This window comes from Callithrix jacchus, chromosome 3, assembly GCF_049354715.1.
Source record: "Callithrix jacchus isolate 240 chromosome 3, calJac240_pri, whole genome shotgun sequence".
Lineage (NCBI taxonomy): Eukaryota > Metazoa > Chordata > Mammalia > Primates > Cebidae > Callithrix > Callithrix jacchus.
This window is the reverse complement of record NC_133504.1, coordinates 154,887,206-154,901,543: the sequence shown is the minus strand read 5'-3', so window position 1 is coordinate 154,901,543 and position 14,338 is coordinate 154,887,206. Positions and strand designations below refer to the sequence as shown.

Here is a 14,338-nt window from a genome sequence, read left to right as displayed (position 1 = left end):
TTGGGAGTAACTGATGGAACTTGTGTTTGTGCGTTGTCATTTTATTTAATCAACAAACAATAATGGGGAGAGGAAATTTGGTTCACAGTCATATTTCTGGAAACCAGCCTAAGAATCTATAAGCTAATATACTTTTTTGTTTTATTGTTTTGAGATGGAGTCTTGCTCTGTATGTGTGTGTGTGTGTGTGTGTGTATATATATATATATATATATATAGAAAACAACTTAGAACAAATGAGACCAGCTTATTTCTGCTTTGAAGCCTGTATAGGTACAGGAGTTAACACTGTCATAAGAGATTCAACTTTTCAAGCATACACAACACTTGCTCATAATAGAAAATTTGGGGACTTTAGAAAATAAGAAAATTGGCCAGGTGCAGTGGCTCACACCTGTAATCCTAGCACATTGAGAGGCCAAGGTGGGCAGATCACTTGAGGTCAGGAGTTTAAGACCAGTCTGGCCAACTGGTGAAACTCTGTCTCTACCAAAAAATACAAAAATTCGCTGGGCATGGTGACAAGGGTCTGTAGTCACAGCTCCTCAGGAGGCCGAGGCACAGCAGTGGCTTGAATCCAGAGGCAGAGGTTGCAGGGAGCCGAGGTTGTAACACTGTACTCCAGCCTGAGCAACAGAGTGAGACTTCATCTCAAAAAATAAAATAAAATAAAATTTAAAAAATAAATAAAATAAAATAAGAAAGTGAATGACACACGTGGGAAACACTTTAGTGGAAGCCACTGTTAAAGCTTTTGATGTGTTCTTTCCAGTTTATTCCCAGCCATAGAAATTTTGCTTTGTTTTGCTTTTCACATAATGAACATGTAAAATGCAAAGTAGGATATGATGTAAAAGTTATCAGTAGCATCAATCAAAAATATCATTTTGTAGAAATTCCAAAGGGACCAGAATCTCGCCTTTTCCAATACAGAGTCAGTCCTCCCCACCTCCCCCATGTCTTACACAGGAAATGGTGCTTTTAAATATATATCCAGAGTACAAACATTGTGTATTTCTGCAGATGTTAAGGGAAGCTAAGGAGAAAGAGAAGCAGAGACTGGCACAGCAGCTCACGGTGGAGAGAACTGCCCACTACGGGATGCTGTTTGATGAATACCAAGGTTTATCACACCTGGAAGCCCTGGAAATTCTGTCCAATGAAAGCGAAAGCAAGGTACCTCTGCACTACTCATTTGAAATAGCATGTTTAGTAGTGTGTTTGCTTAGGCATCACAGAAACTGGAAAATCAGCCATTACAAGATCTCATTTTGGCCGGGCACAGTGGCTCATGCCTGTAATCCCAGCACTTTGGGAGGTTGAGGCAGGTGGATCACAAGGTCAGGGGTTCAAGAACCAGCCTGGCCAATATTGTGAAATCCCATCTTTACTAAAAATACAAAAATTAGCCAGGCATGGTGGCAGGCACCTGTAATCCCAGCTACTTGGGAGGCTGAAGCAGGAGAATCGCTTGAACCTGGGAGGCAAGGGTTGCAGTGAACCAAGAGTTGCAGTGAGCCGAAATCACAACACTACACTCCAGCCTGGGTGACAGAGGGAGGCTCTGTATCGAAAAAAAAAGAAAAGAAAAAAAAATCTCACTTTTAGAGCCTCATTGTTATGCTAAGGTCACAAATACTGTACAATGTAATGATTCTCAAGCTCCATTTAATCTCTTTTCTGTCCTACGCCAAGCTATTACCCCAGCCTAGCTCCAAGAAGGCTGGCACAGTAAAAGCCACCACTGTCCCCCCACTTCATGATGCAAAAGGCCGCTCAGAAATGTGGCTGTCAGGCTTCTGGCCCTCTGCCTCCCTTTGGTGACGAAGTACCCAGGTCTGAGATGCCCTGCCAGCCCACATCCTCATTCCTACCCAATGAAAACAAAGCACTTGATGTTTCTTTTAGACTGCAGGGTTTTAATATATTTTGTCGTATGGGTTATATAGTTATTTATTCAGCCATCTTGTTAGGACACCGGGGCCACAAAGGGGCAGGCTTATCCTACTGAAGGGTAAGTTCTATTAGGGACCACTTCCGTGGTCCCTAATAGACACCTGGGAAATCCATACAGACCCCTGGGAAACCCAGCCTACCCAATGGCCCTGCACATTCATCTTTCCCCACTTGATCCCAGGAAAACAAAAGATGACTAGCAAAAGTCAGCAGGGGCTGGTGATTTTTTTCCCTTAAAGTATCTACAATGGAGTGTGTGTGTGTGTGTGTGTGTGTTTATTTAGCAAGCACTTATATGACACTTATATAGCCACTATTCTAAATACCATAAAACAGTTAACTTATTTAACTATTTATGTAGCTTTTTTTGTGTGTGGATGTCAGGTTGACTGTGCTCTGGGGTGGTTTTCTTCTTTTCTTTTCTTTTTTTTTTTGAGATGGAGTCTTGCTCTGTCACCCAGGCTGGAGTGCAGTGGCGCAGTCTCTGCAACCTCCGACTCCCAAGTTTAAGCAATTCTCTTGCCTCAGCCTCTGGAGCAGCTGGGATTACAGGGGACCGCCACAATGCCCAGCTAATTTTTTTTTTTTTGTATTTTTAGTAGAGACGGGGTTTCTCCATGTTGGCCAGGCTGGGCTCGAATTCCTGACCTCAGGTGATCCGCCTGCCTTGGCCTCCCAAATTGCTGGGATTACAGGCGTGAGCCACCACAACCAGCGACTCTGGGGTGGTTTTCTAGTGGAGGCCAAGTACCCTCTGGACCTCCGGAGAGGGAGGGGCCATAGTGACATTCACTGAGGAGGGGCAGATCCCCAGACAGGAAGCTCACTTTGGCAGTGAGCCTTAGAATGGAGTAGTTTTTTTACTCTCCCGAGACCCTATCTTCTTATGTTTAGACTTGGGGCCATTCTTGATGCCTGTCTAATCAGAAAAAGGCAACATCTGCCACATAACAGGCAACCAAGAACCAGATAGGATGGAGACACTGTCCCCTGCGTCTTGTGGTTAAAGCTGTTCAAGAATAATTTTCAAAAAAACGGCGAAATTGGGACTCTCATACAAATACAAAATGACCCATGTTAAATAATTTAATTAGGTCATTAATTATTTCAGGGAACCAGGCAGATGTTGCAAATGATTCAAAGGAAAAGCCACAGAAGCACAAAAATGTGTATGGAGTAAAGGATGTAGAAATAGGAATGTGGCTATATACCATAGAATACTATGCAGCCATAAAAAAGAATGAGCTCATGTCCTTTGCAGGGACATGAATGAAGCTGGAAACTATCATTCTCAGCAAAATAACACAGGAACAGAAAACCAAACACTGCATGCTCTCACCCATAAGTGAAGTCAAACAATGAGAATATATGGGCACAGGGAGGGAACATCACACTCTGGGCCCTGTCGGTGGGTGGGGGGCAAGGGGAGGTGTAGCATTAGGAGAAATACCTAATATGGATGACAGGTTGATGGGTGCAGCAAACCTCCGTGGCACATGTAACAAACCTGCACGTCCTGCACATGTACCCCAGAACTTACGTAAAATTTAAAAAAAAAAGAAATATGAATGTGCCAGAAGACACAAACCCGCTTTTCCACATTGGAGAGGTTATCCTCCCATTGCACAGAATTCATTCACGTGACTATTGACAAGAATGACTTTGCACTGTTACCAGCCCTTTAAAATTTACAGGCATGAAATTGCTCCCATAAATTCAGAATCCTATAGTCCAATAGGATGTGCTCAGTCGGGCGTGGTGGCTCATGCCTTAATCCCAGCACTTAGGGAGGCTGAGGTGGGCAGATCACCTGAGGTCAGGAGTTCAAGACCAGCCTGGCCAACATGATGAAAACCTGTCTCTACTAAAAATCCAAAAATAAAAAAAAGCTGGGTATGGTGGCAGAAGCCTGTAGTCCCAGCTACTTGGGAGGCTGAGGCAGGATAATCATTTGAACCCAGGAGGCAGAGGTTGCAGTGAGCCAAGATCATGCCACTGCACTCCAGCCTGGGCAACAGAGAAAGACTCTGTCTCAAAAAAAGAAAGAAAGAAAGAAAGAAAGAAAGAAAGAAAGAAAGAAAGAAAGAAAGAAAAGCAGGTCTCCATGAAAGCACACATTTTTTCTTACAAAAGCAAAATCTGGAGTCAGACATTATTTAATGAAACACCACACAAAAGCTGTATGATTTTGGAGGCCTCTTACCTCAATCTCCTTATCTATGAAATGGGAATAATAAAACCTACCTCACAGAATTATTAACAGAATTCAGTGAGATGATCCACAGAAAGCTCGTAGCAGCATGACTAACACGCACGTAAGTAAGCACTCAGTGTACATGTTATGACATTTGATTTTTCTATGCCTTCTTATGTCATATATATTTGCTGTTATTATTAAAAACATCACAGGGGAGCATGGCCCTGCAGTAAAAAAAAAAAAAAAAAAAAAAAAAGTTACAAGATATCATAGCGGAGCATGATTCCATGGGGGTGGCTTCCATCACAGCTCTCAGCCGTGAAACAGCCCCAGGCCCCTGGAAAAGAGCCCCAAAGGACTTCGTTTCTGGGAAGACGGTTTGGCCCTTGGAGGGCACAGTTTGCCCATTGCCTCCATAAGCTCTGGGTTTTTTCCCTAGTCAGAGGTTTTTGTGATATTCATAGTAAGGAACATAAATGTTTGCCTTGACTGTGTAATGATAGTTACGGGGTACTGTAATAAATAGCCCGACAAATGTATGGGTCAAAAACGGTAAGAGTTATTCTTCACTCCTGTAATAATCCAAGATAGGAGTGCCTGGTCAGCGGGCAGCATTCCCGCAATTAGGGATTCAGGAACAAGGCTGTGTCCATCTTGTGACTCCGCCAGACCCGTTCCAATGTGCACAGGTCTCCAGCAAGAAAACAAATGGAGGCTTAGACTGGGGTTGTCAGATGTAGTGAATAAAAATACAAGATGACTGTTAAATTTTAACTTTAGATGAACAATGAATAATTTTTTAGTGTAAATATGTCTCATGCAATATTTGGGACACACAATTATATGAAGAAAATATTCACTGTTTATCTGAAATTCAAGCTCAGCTAGGCGTCCTGTATTTTATCTTGCAACCTTACACATCCCAAATATTTAAAAGTTAAAGAACTTTTGGGCCATGCAGTGGCTTACACCTGTAATCCCAGCACTTTGGGAGGCTGAGGTGGGCAGATCACTTGAGACCAGGGGTTCAAGACCAGCCTGATCAACATGGCAAAACCCCGTCTCAACTAACAATACAAAAACTAGCCAGGCATGGTGGTATACGCCTGGGCCTACGGTAGATGCAAAACTGGGTGAGCTGGCTGGGCTCAGTGGCTCATGCCTGTAATCCCAGCACTTTGGGAGGCCAAGGCAGGTGGATCACCTGAGGCCAGATGTTCGAGACCAGCCTGGCCATCATGGCAAAACCCATCTCTACTGAAAATACAAAAATTAGCCAGGTGTGATGGCACATGCCTGTAATCCCAGCTACTTGGGAGGCTGAGTCACAAGAATCACTTGAACCCGGGAGGCAGAGGTTGTAATGAGCTGAGATTGCACCACTGTGGGGGTGCCACTGCACTCCAATGGGGGCAACAGAATAAGACTGTCTCAAAAATAATAAAAATTAAAAATCTAAAGAACTTTAGAAACAGACTGTTAAAGCAAATGTATTCTGTCTTCTTACCTTGACAAATATACTTGCATAACAAACGACCTGGAAGGCCAAGTTCCCATTCGAATTCCCAGACTCCTCAAATTTCTACACTCCCCTTCAGCCTGCCCACCTCCTATCTGCAGCTCTATCTCTCACCTCAGGGAACAGTTATGTGCCTGTGGGAGGATGCCTTAGTTCAAGCTCCACCCACACCCCCTGTAAACAGCCACCTCTTAGCCATCCATCCCTTGGGCCAAGGGATACACAGCCAATGGCACCGTCTCACCTTCAAGAGCACAGCCTAGGGAAGAGTTCTTTGCAGGCTGGGAGAGGGAACCTTTGGTGACCTGGAGAGTGTTCTAGAAGGGAGATATGGGCTCTGGGGGGGGGGGGGCATTTCTTGGGCCTGGGGACTCCCCTGTGTCGAAGCCTAAAGGCAGTGTTGGATTTCCCCATCCTCTGACACCTAACTGTCTTCTGAATCACATCAGCATAAGGAGAGAGAGTGCAGAGAGGGCACTGCCATGTTTTAAAAACCTTGGCCCAGTAATGATGCATATCATCTCTGCTGACAGTCCCTTGGCTGAAACTCAGACACCATCATGGAAATATAAGGAATTATTATCATTACTATTTTACTAGATTGATTCTAAGGTGACAACAGGCATGGTGATGTGGTATTTGATAAAGGTTAAAGGTAAACTAATCATTTTTGGCCAGGTGCGATGGCTCACACCTGTATTCCCAACACTTTGGGAAGCCAAGATGGGTGGATCACTTGAGATCAGGAATTCGAGACCAGCCTACAACACAGAGAAATCTTGTCTGTATAAAAAAAATATATACAAAAATTAGCCGCGTATGATGTTGTGTACCTGTAGTCCCAGCTACTCAGCAGGCTGAGGCAGGAGAATCGCTTGAACCAGGGAGGTGGAGGTTCCAGTAAGCCAAATTGCACCACTGCACTCCAGCCTGGGGGACAGAGTGAGACCCTGTCTCAAAAAAAAAAACAAAAAAGAAAAGAAAAGAAAAACTAATCATTTTCATCACCATTATGCTGCATATTTAGAAATAGTAAACAAATATCTTTACAATGGCAGCACACACCTCCTTTCAAGGAAAAGATTTATAAGACAATCTGTCTACTCTGTGTCCTGGACAACACTTAGCATAGTGCCAAGCATATAGTCAGCATTCCACAAGTATTTATGGAGGAGCGCATGATTATGTCTTATTTATTATTGGATTGAACTAAAGATCCAATGCACATGGCCTTGGCATAATGCAGGGAACTAGGAGAAAGCAGAAGAGATGCTGTAGTACAAAGATGCCAACGAAAGAGTGCTTTGCTAAAGAGAACCTTTCCCAGGGGTGCCCCAAATGGAAAACCCCAGTGCTTTCCCTTCTGGATGATTGCCATCTACCAGAAGACATGGGCAAACCAAAATGTTCCATGGGTCTGCATACCTCTTCACTAAGCATGGTATTCAAACACATTTACTCAGTAATGAATGTTAGAAAACTGCTGTTTAGACAATAGATCTGAAACCTAAGAATATGCTGATGTTCATCTGGGACCCTGACACCCAAACATGAGTGTGTGAGCTGAAATGAAGAGTCTGAGAAGGTCAGGGCAGAAAGCGGTGCATGCGGCCGTCAGGCTGGGCATGTTGACTTCCACCTGCTGAACTCCACGCTAATGGGTTTTGTGTTGATGACTTCCTGCAGAGCTTCCTCCCAGGGCCTCAGCGCTGGCTGCATTAGGCCCTGGCAATGTGCTTTAGCAACCTTCGGAAAATGGTGTCCTGGTATTTCAGATGCTCTCTCTTATCCTCTCTCACTTATCCTGATGTGCTCATCTATTACCATAATGAATATTAAAACCTATTCCAAAGAGGACTGCGGCTCCACTGCTGGCTTTCTCTCCAGAGCAACAGTTTGACCTGCAGAATGAAAAAATAAAAATTTACTACTTTATACTTATAATTAATGTTTTCTATGGTGCCTTCCCCATGCTTACCATTTTGGAAGTGCACATAAATCTTCAGAGAATGAATGGCCATCTGTACAAATATATGTACGTACTGGAGGCAGGATCTTGCTGGAATGCAGTGGCACAATCATGCACTGAAGCCTCAAACTCCTGGGCTCAAGCAATCCTCTCACCTCAGCCTCTTGAGCAACTGGGACCACAGGCGTGCACCACCATGCCTGGCTAATTTTCTTAAGATTTGTTATAGAGATGGGGGTCTCACTTTGGTGCCTAAGCTGGCCTCAAACTCCTGGGCTCAAGTGATCCTCCCGCCTCAGCCTCCCAAAGTGCTGGGGATTACAAGGGTGAGCCACCACACCTGGCTTGTACAAATAATTTTTAACCATGCACAGAGGATAGTTTCAAAAGAGAGGCTCTGAAAACGGTGAGCAGGGATGACATCAGTCCCAGCGTCTCCTCCTCTGTGAAGTCCTCCCAGTGTGTGCCCTCTCAGTTCCCCAAGGGGGAAGGACAGTGCCCTTCCTCCCTCCACTGCACCCTCCTCTCATGACTGTCAGGGTCGCTCTTGGTTGACACAGCCTCACCCTTTAGACTGCAAGATGGTGGAGAAGAAAAATATGTGTCTTATGCATTTTTGTAACCCCAGTATGATAACTGACATCTAGCAAGTATATATGTGCAGCTATAGAATGCTTATTTATTTACGTTTATATGGGTATGCATGTATAGTTATAAGTATTGAGCATCGCTATAAGTATTTTCAGTAGATTACTTCATTTCACCTTCGAAGCAACCTTGTAAGTTAGATGCAATTAGTTTCCATTTTACAGATAAGGAAGCTGACCTTCCGTAACAACTCACATAAGTTACTGAAGGTCATAGTAAGTGAAGAACTGATATTTGACTTCAGGGTTGATGTCAAACTGCGTTTTCAACCACTGTGATAGAAGAGCTACCACCACCATTTATGTAGCACCTACTGTGTGCAGTTGCTCAATGTACTTCACATTTTCTATCTCATTTACTCCACAAAGAATCTCACCTTAAACCTGAGAAAACTGAGACCTAGAGAGCTTATCTAACGTGCCCCAAGTTGCACAGTTAATATGCATGAAGCCAACATTCAACAAAGTGATACCTCCTATGCTGTGAATCACTTCAGTCCTGGGAAAACTGGGGACCACCGAATGTAAATGTTGTTATTGAGAAGGGAAGATGGCAGTTGTGCTGACCTATTTCTTTTTTTCAGATTCAGTCATTTTTAGCATCACTTGATGGAGAGAAGCTGGAACTCTTAAAAAATGACCTAATTTCCATTAAAGACATCTTTGCAGCCAAAGAATTAGAGAATGAAGAAAATCAAGAAGAACAAGGTAAAGGAAAACAACTTAAATAGCAAGACAGACTGCTGGCATAATCCTTATGAAACTGCTGTGAATGAATACAGCCCTTTGAATTACTTAACTCAAGTGCTCCTCCTCCCTACTTCCAAAATACACTGCGCATCTGCTCTTGTTACAGGAGCTGGTCACATTGATTTAGATGACTCTGTCACTGGGGGGGACTCTTGTTGTGCCTCTGGTGTTCAGTACAATCCCTGGCACGTCGCAGGCATACAATAAATGCATATGCATATGGTCAGATGAACAAAGACTGCAACGTGCTAAACGGCCCTGATGACCGGAGTTTATGCTGCTACGTATCATTGTATCATTTTTATCTGCGTGGGAAGTTATTTAGTGTGATTAATGTTGATGGTGGGCTAATCTTCCCCTGAATTTTTTCCATATTTTTCTCATTCTTTTTAATTTCTAGGTGTAAGAGTTAGGGTATATTGACAAAGGTCCTATGCTTTTCCTAAAAAGTTCAGTTCTGACAAAGGCTGTACCATTTTCTGACAGGGCACACAGGATACATCAGGTTGGCAGTCACACTCCCTGTTGTGACTTTCCGCCAGATAATAACTTGACCCAAGGAGACTAGAACTTATTTTGTGAGCAGCAAGGCTTCCTTGGGAGGGGAAAACTTACTCTCAAGGTTGGGCATGATTAATGATTCCTTTAGGTTTGTCCATTTGGGAGCAGAAGAGAGTAAGACATTTGCTATGTACATGAAGAGTGATTGCTTATTGATGTCATAACCAACCACCGCCCCACAGCTGTTTTGTGTTAGTTATGCCAGACAACCTCAGAGATAGGGCTAGCCCCTCCCAGGACCATTGGAAGGGTCCCATTTGAAACATTTTTACCACTTTCTTGCTATATGGCCTTAAACAAATGATATAACCTTTCTGAAACGCAATGCTGTATCTTCACTTGCAAAATGGAGACAATGATAAATGTGTGTGTGTGTGTGTGTGTGTGTGTGTGTTTCCAAGAAATCCCAATATATCCCAAGAAATATATATATATTTGCTATTGTAAGTGTCCTATTAGGTACCATGTGTAAAAACATATATTACAGTGCCTGGCACACAGAACTGCTCAAAAATGTTAGCTGTGCTTATTACTTAAAGTGCTAACACAGTGCCAGGAAAAAGTAAAGGTGCAATAAATTATGGCTTTCATGTATTATTATGCCTGTTGTTATTACCTGGCATGCAAAGTAATGATAATGCACATTCTTAAATCGCTGGCAGTGTTTTGTGCCCAGACATGTTAACATTCCTTTAATCAAAGCTCAAATACAAAAGCTCAAATGCTTGCGCCTTGATGTTCAGGGCAAAATTATTCTAAGCATTCGGAAACTATCATTTAGACACCACTTCCCTCTTTAACCCCACACACTGACCTTATATGCCTTCAGCTTAATGAGATTTATGCTCATTGCATCAAAATAAAAGAATCAATTATACTGAAGCATAGAAAGAGGCCAGTTGGGAATCATGTTTTTGAGCATTAGTATCTTCCTCCCAGAGTCGCAAAGGATGACAGCCTTGTCTTTGTCTTTCTAATGAAGAAACTAAAGCACTATCTGTCAAAGGTCGTGTGGCTCACCTTGTGGACCCAGGATGAACTAGATGGCCGTTTCCCAGACTAGCAATCGCCAAAAAGAATCAAGTTATTTCTCTTCAAGAATCGTGATGTCTGAGGTAGACATTGGTTCTATTAAGGGTGTCATTTAGAAAGAGACAAAAAGAGAATCCCACATTTCCCTAATATCAAGGAGATATTCTTGCCAATGCAGTTAAGGAGGGGAAACTTAATTCAATGCTGTTATATAGAAAATGTCACTGTAAGTGATGTATTCTAGTCTTAATGCAGACCTTCAGTCAATTCAGCTTCTTTAAATACCACACATGCACATATACACATGCAAAAACCTGAAGTGCTGAACAGCAGCCTCAGCAATGGTGGGTTTGCCTCTCCTTAATTGACAAAACCCTGTTATCTCCCATAATGTATCAATTTTCCCAAGAGGGCATCTCCAGATTATCAAAACACTATTAATTTTAATTAACTTAATTTAATAAATAAATGGCATTCAGAAACTTAATGAAAAGCTGGGAGAAAAGAATAGAGACGTTGTCATGAAATCAATCCAATTATCGAGTGTCACACCTCCAGAAAGGTTTGGGGATTACGCAGAAGCTATAGAGAGGAATCTTTGCAGTGGGGGTGAGTAGGAAATCCAGGAGCAAAATTCTGGAAGAAAACAGCATTTTCATCCATTTTTTTTTCCCTTATAAGCATTGCATTCCTAAAAGCCTCCTAACTAAATAATGCATTTGGGCCTCTCAGAAAATGTAATAAGCCATCATCTTTTAGATGAATTTAATATTGGTCTCCTCTGCATTTAATAATGTTAGCTAATGATTTGCATGTTTGTTTTTTCAGCAGAGTGTAATTTTGTCACACTGCCATGGATCTCTTAATTTGATTTACTATGGCTGAGAAGAGATTTTAAAAGGCCATTTTCTATTTTTATTGCTCCAGTGAAGATCCTCTTGGCCACGTGTACAGACCAAGAGTTGCGGTAATTGGTATTGTTTGTTGCAACATTTATTATCATGTTTTTAGCAACCTCCATTTTTCTCCATGATTTTTTTTCTAAAATATTTCCCAAAAGTTGTTGGTGTATGTTTAACAGAATTAATACACCTTTAAAAGCTGGAGCTCTACAAAGTGCTTGTATCTTAATTTAGTGTTGATTCCTCTCAAATACTTTCACTCTCCCAGTGTTTGTATCAGTGTAGCACTTAATTTGTTTACATAAAACTTTGTGTTTACAAAGCACTTTCACGTTTGTTGTAGTATTTGCTCCTTATAACAACTATAAAGAGGAGATGGGTGGGTTTTATTGTCCTCAATTTTCGGAGAAGGCAGTGGAAGCTGAAAAAGCTCTGTGCCTGGCCGCAGGCCGCAGAACTCCCAGAGGCAGGAGCTGGATAGAAGCCGTGCCTTCCAATTCCTGGCCCAGGACTCTCCCTGCCCTGCAACACGGCCTTGGGCAGAGTGAGGAGCAGGCAGTTTGGGAAGGAGACCTTGTCGACGCTGCCCAGGTGTGCCCCGCCCCTCTCACTTTCTCTCCCTGAGGAAGATTAGATCAAGACCTCTTCCCAGCAGAGAGAATCTCTCTCTATCTCTGTCTCTCTCTCTCCCTTTTTTTTTTTTTTTTTTTTTTTCAGCCAGTCTCACTCTGTCGCCCAGGCTGGAGTAGAGTGGTACAATCTCAGCTCACTGCAACCTCTGCCTCCCGGGTAGCTGGGATAAGTTCTCCTGCCCAAGCCTCCTGAGTAGCTGGGATAACAGGCACATGCCGCCGTGCCTGGCTAATTTTTGTTCTTTTATTGAAATGTGTTTTCACCATGTAGGCCAGGCTGGCCTCTATCTCCTGATCTCAAGTGATCCAACCACATCAGCCTCCCAAAGTGCTGGAATTACAGGTGTGAGCCACAGTGCCCAGCCCTTTCTCTATCTCTGTCTATCTCCGTCTCTCTCTGTCTGTCTCCGTCTCCATCTCTGTCTCCATCTCTGTCTCTACCTCTGTCTCTCTATCTCTGGGACTGTCTAGCCCTAATGCATTCTCATTCTTGAAGGTTCTGTTCAGGCATTACCTCCTCCAGGAAGCCTACTTCACACCCCTCTCAGAACTGGATGCTCAGAAAATGCTTTTATTTTCCCCCAAACTGGTAATAAACCCATGTGGAATCAGTTCTTCAGCACGTTTCAGAAATGTTAAAAATGGCATGGCCTTGCAGATACCTTAAAAGAGAAAAATAAGATTATAACCTTTAACAATCTCTTTATTGCCCACAAGAATACTCATTTTTTAATTTTATGATATATATGATGTTTTAATATGTAAACTATGTTTTATATATTAATATGTCATATTATTATATGTTAGACAGTGTATTAACAAATTATGTTGTAAATATTCATTTTAGCACCTATCATATGTGAGGTGTTGTGTTAGATGCTCAGAATTCAAGAGTGAGCAGAATAAATACTGTGTCTGTCGCTCAGTAGCTTCCAGGGTGAAAGGAAGACAGATCATTTAGAAATATTGTAGGACCAGCCAGGTATCCTAGGGAACCTTGGGAAATTTCTCCAGAGAGATGGTTGAGACTAATTAGGCTCGTTCAGCACTTTGGCTCTGTGGACATAGGAGGGCACCTGGGTATCGTTAGGGTTGCAATGCTAAGCATCACAATATCAAAGTCATAAATATGATGTTGTCCCAGGTCCCTTAGGCCTGCGAAAGGTCATACATTTGTTCATCCAGTCCTTCTTTCAGCAAATAGCTGCTGACCACCTATAGCTGTGAACAAGACCTGCGAGGTCCCTCCCTGCCCTCTGTTGCCTTTGGATTGGCCTGGGGGTGTCCCTGCGGAAGCTGCCAGTAACAGGGCTTCAGTGGCCCGCACCCGGATGCATCTGCTGCCTCACTGCCACCCTCATGAATGGAAGACATTCATCTTTGCCCGGCGGCTGGCGGGCAGGCTGCTACAACCTCCGCTTAGTCTGCCCGAACTGCAGGCTGGAACGCTGGGGGAGCTGCCACATCGTGAAGGAGGAAAAATAAATCACGCTTCTTCTGTCGTGTTCTATTTCTAGGCTTAGAAGAAAAGGGAGAAGAATTTGCTCGCATGCTTACAGAGCTTCTCTTTGAATTACATGTGGCGGCCACGCCTGACAAACTCAATAAGGTCAGCACTTTCTGATTTATAGTTTTTAGTTTAAAAAAAAAAAGTGCATGGGAGACTTTCTGTTGTAAAGTTCCAGAGATGCACCTGAAACAGAAAACCCCCAAATCTTATATGGCATAGTGCCGGGAGAGAAGTTCCAGGTCAGTAATTAAGATTTGAGGTGGGGGTAGGCGGGGGGCTGGGTGTGGTGGCTCACGCCTGTAGTCCCAGCACTTCAGGAGACCGCCGTGGGCAGATCACTTGAGGTCAGGAGTTTGAGACCAGCCTGACCCCGTCTCTACTAAAATACAAAAATTAGCTGGGTATGGTGGCACATGCCTGTAATCCCAGCTACTTGGGGACTAAAGCAGGAGAATCGCTTGAATCCAGGAGGTGGAGGTTTCAGTGAGCTGAGATAGTGCCACAACACTCCAGTCTAGGTGACAGAGCGAGACTCCGTCTCAAATTTTAAAAAAGAAAATAAGAAAAGATTTGAGGAGGCAACATAATGGAATGTGGTGGTGGAGAACATGCTAGACTGTGTCACGAAATCTGCATTTGAGTTGTAATTTTACTGGTAATTAC

At 43.1% G+C, this 14,338-nt stretch overlaps 1 protein-coding gene across 3 annotated transcripts in view; it reads left to right on the top strand.

Moving 5' to 3' along the window:
* FAM114A1 (family with sequence similarity 114 member A1) overlaps nt 1–14,338 on the top strand; it is a 77,485-nt gene that overhangs the window by 46,799 nt on the left and 16,348 nt on the right. For all 3 annotated transcript variants that reach the window (XM_078367391.1, XM_035293886.3, XM_008993473.5), the window contains 3 exons: nt 1,024–1,176; nt 8,873–8,996; nt 13,683–13,774. In XM_078367391.1, the coding sequence (XP_078223517.1) occupies nt 1,024–1,176; nt 8,873–8,996; nt 13,683–13,774 (369 nt within the window). The remainder of the gene's footprint in view (nt 1–1,023; nt 1,177–8,872; nt 8,997–13,682; nt 13,775–14,338) is intronic.